At 41.4% G+C, this 8,547-nt stretch overlaps 1 protein-coding gene across 3 annotated transcripts in view; it reads left to right on the top strand.

The window, feature by feature from the left end:
• Positions 1-4,426: 4,426 nt before the first annotated feature.
• RUNX1T1 (RUNX1 partner transcriptional co-repressor 1) overlaps positions 4,427-8,547 on the top strand; it is a 134,898-nt gene continuing 130,777 nt past the window's right edge. For all 3 annotated transcript variants that reach the window (XM_061171278.1, XM_061171277.1, XM_061171279.1), the window contains exon 1: positions 4,427-4,967. In XM_061171278.1, the coding sequence (XP_061027261.1) occupies positions 4,940-4,967 (28 nt within the window). In that variant the 5' untranslated portion in view covers positions 4,427-4,939. The remainder of the gene's footprint in view (positions 4,968-8,547) is intronic.

The raw sequence follows: 8,547 nt of genomic DNA, 5'->3' as shown, positions 1-8,547 counted from the left end.
CTATGTGATGAAGTTTTTTAATCTTATTCATTCATCATTCAACAAATATTTATTGAGCACCTAATATGTGGCAAGCACTGTTCAGTGAACAAAACAAAGACTCCTGTCTGTGTAGTTACGTCACAGTAATATGCACCTATTTGAGAATTATATAGACAGAGTAGCCACCAATAAAAAAAGAAAAACAGCAAAAAAGGAAAAATAACTTCTCTGGGCACATTCAATAAAAAATGGGAATATAGAATTTCAGTGGGGGATGGGTGTTATAAGGTTTTATTCTGGTTTATGGTATTTTAAAATCAACTTTCAAAGATGGAGGTGGGAAACATTCAATGTAAATTAGAAACGTGACAGATTTTTTTTTTGCATCATTATTTTTCATGGATTAGCAATAAAATGTCACATGAGATAACTACTAGCCTACAGATAGTTGTGCATATAAAAACACTTATATATGTATGGCATGTAGCATGTGTGTGTTTCATATTATGCAATAAATTCACTCCTGCAGAGTTTAATGTGTCAAAGTCTGAGGAATACAAATATTTAAATATTTAAAGAGTAAAACTCATTACTTAAAGAAACACTAATATGAATTATTTTGTAAAACTCGCCAAACTTAAAAAAATTTCTTTTTGCAAATTAAATAAGTAATTGAAAATTTTCAACTTTGGCTTTTTGGGTGAAGACTGGCTTTAAAATAGTACAGAAAAACACACATGACTATCTAAACACATAGGGATCATAAATAAAAATCAAACTCATTGTTTTCGGGCTTGCAGCTAAATCATACCAAGACGATCAGCTTATTTGAAGGTATCATGAGAGCCACTTTTTTTTTTTGGCCTCGCCACGCTGCATTTGGGATCTTAGTTCCCCAACCAGGGATTGAACCTGTGCCCACTGCAGTGGAAGCTCTGAGTCTTAACCACTGGATGGCCAGGGAAGTCCTGAGAGCCATTTTTAGTTTAACTTGTAAATTTTCTATTAAAAAAAAAAATCTGTTTATTATCTTAGGTCTCCTAAGAGCTAATGTATTTACACTGTACACTTATAGAATAAGATAAAAAGATCTCTAAAATTTATTCTTTTGTTCTCTGTGTTCTAAAATTAAACCTTAAACAAGTTAAATAACAAAACTGCAAAGATTTGGAAGATTTGTCCTTACAAAGCTCAAAAAGTAAGCTACATAAAATTACACAGCAAAAGCGAGAGAAATTGCAAGTGGGGTAAGTTCTTCACTTATGAAAACGTAATTATTGCTTCTCGTCCTTTATGTTTATCATATTCTATTTTTTTCACAAATACAATAATTTTCTTTAAAAATAAGTAACATGGTAATTAAGAATTTTCATCAACCTAAGCAAACAGGAGGACTTTTTCAAGGTACGTAGAAAAATCACAGCTTGGGAGTCATTCAAACTTTAATATCTGTAAGAAGGAATTTTGAAAGTGCTAATTAAGGACTTGTTAAAATTTTGTATAGGAATTCCGGTTTCTGAAAGGTGAATCACACATCTCTAAAGAAGATAATAAGCAGTCATCTGAAATTTGTATTTCAAACGCTCTGCTTTTTTTTAAGATTGGCTTAAGGAAAACCAAAAAGCACTCTTAGGTAACATTACTGAAAAACAAAAAAAACCTGTAAGCTGAAAGAACTCGGTACCTTTACAATAATGAAAATTTAATGATGTGAGAAAAAAATCTGCGAGAAAAAATTGCTAGTAAGGGTTTTTATAGTTTAACACATTACTGAGTATTTTATTTTTCAATTTAATGCTTTCATTAGGGTGGATAGCTGCCTATTTTTGTAAATAATCTCTTTTTAAAAAAAAATTTTAAGATTTTTTTTTTTTGGCTCAGCAAAATAATAGTCCTGAAAATACAGATACCTGATTTTCTCTTGTGAGTGGCAGACAGAAAGACAATACGGATTCCTGTCTCCTTAGATTTTTTAAAAAATGTATCAATTAATAGTTTATTGCATTGTGAATGTAATGTCTTGTGTATTTCCTACCCGAAGCTAGGGTAACCAAATATTTTGTGGACCTGTATAGTTTTCAGGCAAATCACACCCTCCTACCACACTTATCAATGAGTCCCTCCCTTTTCATTTAATGTTTTATTTTCCTAGATTTTGCAATTCAAGAATCACCTCACACTTGAGTTGGTCCCTATGGTTACTATTTGCTCCAAATAGAGGAGTTAGGAGATAATATGAGGATAAACCCTAGAGAAAAATGTGTTCTACATTTTGTAGGACACAGGCCTTTAAAGGGGGTGAGAAGTGGGATTAAGGAATATACTGATAAATTATACATCAGCATCAGGATATACATTCTTTAGCTGCTCTTACCAGAATTTTTAAAAACACTCAGATTTAGTGACATATTCTATCTGATGTAAAGTCAAATTGAGTAGGAAACGTTGTGCATTTTTTAAAAAAAGAAGTACAGCTAGAACAATGATTATTATTCTTCCAGAAGAATGACTGGCAAAAGGGAGAACCCCATAAGCCTTCTAGAATCTTGTAAGATTTTATAAAATATGATTTAAATATATGCCTTTGTGTTGTGAATACAGCCTGAAAATGTAAAACTGTTTTGATTTCCTGCAAGTTATTTTCCATTGATTTTGAAATTTAATGTTTCTATTATAATTTCTCACCTACTTTGGCACAATTTTCAGGAAGAAGAAAAATGTAGCATGATATGTATATTTTATTTCTCCCTCTATTTTTACATCCTAAAACTTGTTGATTTACTTTATTTCTAAACTTTACAATGTGGTTTTAGAAGTAACGCTATTTCATAAGAATCGTTCCTGATTCAGATGTCATTTTATTAATTTTAAATAAGAATAAATGTATAGTCCCAGAATCTAAATTCTCGGTTTTCAATTTGGGGACAGAAGAAATAATACAAGTAATAGAATAATGAAATATTAAAATGTTTTTGATTCTTTAAAGAAAATATAAGTAAGCTTTGATAATTTCCTACATAAAGGAGTTAAGAGTAGTGTACATAAAATTTTATATTTTAAGATTGTTAATGCTGTTAAGGTTTGCAAGGAGAGCAAAAAATAAAGAGCTGTAATGCAGAAATTACTAAAGAATGTACAAATTGATAAAACTTGAGATTCAAATTAAATGCATCATGATATCAAATACCAAGACTTAACATTACAATTCATTAATCCATTATAATTCATTAGTCAAATGTCCCAAGGAGAGGGCAGAATGTACAATGAGTGTTTTCTGAAAATGAATTGCAAAAAATTAGTAGAGTCTGAAAAGACTTCAGAATTGGAAGCTCCAGCTGGGTTTAAAAGGATGGGGGAAGGGATTTTACTCACTATTAAATATTTGAAGCACCATTTAAAAAAATAAAACCTACGAATGTCTCATCAGTTCCCACTGCATCAGGCTCACTCTGACTCTATCTTAAGCATTTTTTCCTTTGTAAAGATGAAATTTAGAAACGTGCACACAGGACATTTTGCACTGATTTAGGCCAGTTGGGAAAAAACATGGTTCAGAGCAGGATTTCAAATTGTTACACTAAATATAATAACATTTGCAGTCGTGGCACCGTTCCATAATAATTTGAAAAGATTTCATTTTACTTATCATTGCAAGCCATTATCTGATCATATTTGACCTACATATTAATATTTTCATTATTATTCAAGCCCTTTTTGCTATGTACGAACAAATTGTCAGTCCTGTTCACTGAGAGATTATTTATTTACTTTGGAAATATCTGGAATTCTTTCACCCTGTCTTTTCCTCCGGGGACCCCACCCCCACCCCCGGTATTGATATTAATGTCTGGGGGAGGGGGATACAACCAGCAAAAACGTGAGATAGAAAGAGGCCCCTCTTAATGATATACTATGGAAGAAGTAGAAAAACAAAGGAAAAAAGAAAATGATAATTGTTTTCTCTAAGGCTATTATCTAATGCGAAAGCAAATAGTCAGTCTGGAAATCAGCTAACAGAAGGGGATTAGAGTGGAGATCTGAGAGTGGCTTGATTTCTAGCAGAGCTGTCTCTCCAGCCAGTGATGAGACACAGGCAGGGCAGCCAGGAGCGCTCCAGATGGCCGGGGAAAGTGGTCGTCTTGGGTTACTGCAGGGCACTCGGGCCGCTGGAGAGCAAGTGGCCCGGGAAAGCATCATTAGGGAGCCAGCCCCACGTCCAGCCTGCAAGGGAGAGGGCGAGGCCGGGAGGGAGGCCGCCCGCCCGCGCACCCTAGCGAGCCGGGCCTGCCCATTGTTAACATATACTTGACCTCCGTGACCCCTGCACGACACAGATGTCTCCCACCTCCACCTCCCCCCTGCCCCGCCGCGGGCCCTCCTCCCTGCACCTGGTAGCGGCCGCGCCGCCGCCTCCCTCCCGAGCGGCCGCGGCGCCCCGGGCGCGAGCGCGCGCCGGAGCCGGCCTGGTGCGGGCGCTCTAGCCGCACAGCGCGCGGCGCTCCTGCTCCCCGGCGGACGCTCGGCCGCCCTGCAGATAAATGCGTCGCCTTCTTCGAGAGTGAGCGAGGGCGGGCGAGGCAGACGCAGACGCCGCCTGTGACAGTGGCAGTTCCCTGCGCCCTACATCACATTTGTCTGCCACAGCAGCAACAACAGAATAGCGGAGGGAGGGAGGCGGGAGGAGCGGTGCTCCGCGAGTCTTGGGCTCTGCGTGGAGGCTGCGTCTGGCTGGCGTTCCCGACCCCGGGCTCCTCGAACCGCAGCTCGCTGTGCGTAGCGCCGAGCGACCGCAGGCGCTACGCGGCGCGACTCCGAGGCCTCGTGGCGAGCGCGCGTGGGCGAGTGGTCCCGGACACTCTGGCCTTGCGAGGGAAGAGGCGCCGTGCCCTCGCGCCCTCGCCCCGCGGGCCGGCCGAGACGACGGGAAGTTTTATTTGCAGCTCGGAGCCGGTTGCGGATGGTGGGACTCTCCGGCCCTGTGCAGTGTAAGTGCCCGCGGGAGGGTTGGGCCGGCGGGCGGGCGGCGGGGACTGGCCCCTAGCTGTTGCTATTAATTATTATTCTGATGACCGTCATCTTCATTTGGATTATTCGGCCGAGAGGCTCCAGGCTGTACTTGTCCCTGAACTAGGGCAGAACTACGCACCAGGGCAAAGAGGAACGTCGCGAGTGACTCCAAGCTGCGTTGACACTGAACTTCACGAGTCAGCCAAGGATGCAGTTTTTACTCTTAGATTCCCCTCACTGTTTACAACAGTTTTCTTTCCTCTCCATGATTACGATATGTGAGCAGGAAGATCATGCGTATTTTCCCCCGGACCAAACAACCGGTCAAGGTACCTACGGTGCGTTTGGCAGGTGGCCCTAAACCCTCATCGTGGTTTTTTTTGTTTGTTTTTTTTTAACTGGAAAGGAAAGGCTTGTTTCGATGGTGGAAAACTTAGCTCTGGGAGCAGGAGAGAAGGAATCTTAACTTTGAGACCCGGCTGCGACTGGGGTCGGGGTCCTCTGAGCGACACCCAAGCGCTTTGCGGCCACCTGCGAACTTTCCCTGTTCTTCCTGGGCATTCGGGGTACTCGAGTGGGAAGCCCGTGGAGGACAGGCCGCGGCCCCCCGAGCTCTTGTCGGCGTCTCCCGACCGGAATCTCTCGCCCGCGACGGGTTTGGGGCTTTGCCGCCGGGGGCCGGTGGCAGCGTCGCTCCTGCCCAGACCTCCGCGCGCCCGGGGCCCTGCCGCCCCAGTCCTCTGGGTGTTCCAGTTGCATCCCCGATTCGGCGCGCGTCTCCGGAGCGGGGAGCGGAGCCTTGTGCTCTGCAGCTCCCGCTTGGCGGAGCCCAGACCAGACGGGGAGCCGCGTCCGGGGAATTAATTTCGTTTTCCGGGCCCCACCGCTCTCTTTGGGAGCCTGAAAGCACTGGGTTGGTCGGCGCACCCAGACCCCTCTCCCTGGGCGGACCTTGAGCTGGCCAGGACGCCTTAAGCAAAGACGGTTAGGTCGGTACAAGGCGCTTAAATCCGTTTTTTGAAACTTTTTTGGCGGGTGGGGTGGGGTAAGGGCAGTCAACCCTTGGAAAAGTTTGAGGACAGATTCCGGGAAGTAGGATGTGAACCAAGACTGTTACTAAAAATAGCCCCAGCCCTCCCTTAACCGCCCCCCCCCCCACCCCCGCGCGCTTTTCAAGATTGGAGGATTTGGCTGGGGAGCCATGCAGCCCTGGGTTTCCTTATTCCTTGTAAAGCGTAGTGGAGAAAGCTTTTGAGCATAGCTTATTATACAAGGTTGGGCACCTCAAATCCCAACGTGCCCCAGCCTGGCTACAGAGTGTCGCTTTAAGGAATAGCTAGTATTCCCCGTGGAGGAGCTCCTGAAGACCAGTCACAGAGTCCAGGGCGTGGGAGTGAAGATTAGGAGAGCTGGGGAGGCCACTCCAGACCAACTTCATGTGCTTAATGTAACTCTGGGCCCCCTCGAATTTTTAACTTCGCTTCCCTTAATTAATCTGCCCAGGGCCTTTATATAAATGGCTGTCCACAGCTGCTGCAAATTGATTTATCCCCTGGTAAAGGTTGGGTTGCTGACCAAAGCGTTTCCTTTCTACTTTCTGGGTGAACTGAAATCTGTTTTACTGGGGTTTTTTTTCCCCTTCTAGTCTCCTTTTAAACATCTGTACCACTTTTAAGTGCACTCAGTAGCTTTTATTATCATACCCCTCCCTTTGCATAGAACAGGAGTGAAACTGGGTCTGTGCCCAGTGAGTCCACACTCACTAGAATACAAATTGACCAGCTTCTCTGTGATAAACGGTTTGTTAGTGTCGGGGGCCTTCTTTTAGTTTATTGCAGCCTTTTGCCTTGACCATGTGAGTATTCTGTTGTGCCCAGTTTCTCCTGTCACACAGTTCCTTAGAAAAGATCAACAAACACAATTGTTTCTTAAACCATCCTCGCCCAAACCTGGGTGCTTATGTCAGATGTGATGTGTACAAAGAGAAGCAATTTCATAATTCTCTGGATCTTTTTCCCTTGTTTATCCTTAATGTCAATTCTAGTTTTAACATTGTGTGGGCTTTCAGGTAGCATACATAGGGCAGTCTGATTTCTTTTTCTTTTCTTTCTTTTTATTGATTGTTATTTTTAAAGGGACATCTGATGGTCTCACCCAGTATTAATCAGGGAATCTTAGTTTGACCTAGGCATTTTTTGCAGCTGGGAAGTATGTTGAGGAAGTTGAAGTCTAACATTGTTTTACTTGTACTGTGTTTAGCATTTGATATTTCTTTGGCTTATTCTTTCAAAAGAAAAAATTTCAACCAAATAATCAAGGAATCAGGCTCATTCTGGGTACAGAAAAGCTGACTTTATCTAAGATTATACTAAGAGAAGAACTTTATATTAAAAGACTTTGTTTAAGCATTAATAATTTTTTGTAAACCATTTAGACAGCACTCATTTTATTTGAAAAGCTAAATACTGAGTGGGAGAGTATGTGGTTTCTCCAGTGTCCAGTTCACACCTAATACAAGAAGTGGAGAAAACGGTCTATTTTTTCTTTAACGTTTAGACAACTCAAAGCAGACCAGAAATCTTTGAAATGATATTTTCCTTTGTAGCCTTAGTCTCTGTGACCCACTAATACCTGCTAATAATTTGATTTTAAAATGATCCGTAAAGGACTTTCCTAATAAGACACATTTTACTTGTAATACAATGAAACTGCACTATTAAACTGCAAGTTGCTGGAAATACTAGGACAGTATGTGTTGCAGCTACAGGACTGTAGCTTTTTAATATTTTTACGATTTTCCCTTTCTGAAGAAAAGTAAGATATTGCTCTTGATGCTAGTATTTAATGATGAGCTTTCCCATCCAGAGTGTTAGTATAAATATTTGCAGATAAAAGAACACTTCATAAATTGCAAAGAAGTACACAAATGTAAGGTGCCATTATCATTTATTTTATTGTAAAATAGAAGCTTAGCCAAAAAAGAAAAAAACCCACTTTTTTCTTTTCTTTTTTTTTTCCAACATTGAAAAGGGATCACGAGAAAGAAATGCTTCCAATAGCAATGCTGGTCAGTGGTTGTCAGGTTAGGACATTCTTCACTGTCAAATCCTGTTTCTCACTTCTTTGATATGAACATCAGCTGACAGGCACTGAATGCAAACCCTTCTTCATTGAGGTTTTATGCAGGCAGCATAGCCCTTCATAGCAAAGCAGTCTGAAAAATTGGCACCTGCAGGATTTGCATGTGAAAAAAAAGTCAGTTGCATTTTACTGGAGTCTATTACTGTAAGTTATGTAAGTTCAGTGGGAAAAGGTATTTATTTGTTGACGTTTGGGCATTTAAAAGTTCTTTGTTTTATGGACACCTTATTCATCATCTAGTGATCCACAGACTTTATTGATAGCAGAAGCAGGGAGAAGTGATCTCTGCTTTATAGAATGTAAGTTATTTATTATGAAATGGTGGTATTTTTAACCATGTGCTTACAGAGTGCACTTGCATGCATGGTTAATTTTTAAAATGTGCCTTAAAATGATGAACTCATACAACTTTCAGAA

Source organism: Eubalaena glacialis, chromosome 17 (genome assembly GCF_028564815.1).
Source record: "Eubalaena glacialis isolate mEubGla1 chromosome 17, mEubGla1.1.hap2.+ XY, whole genome shotgun sequence".
NCBI lineage: Eukaryota > Metazoa > Chordata > Mammalia > Artiodactyla > Balaenidae > Eubalaena > Eubalaena glacialis.
The sequence above is the reverse complement of the archived record's forward strand: the minus strand, read 5'-3'. Positions and strand labels throughout refer to the sequence as shown.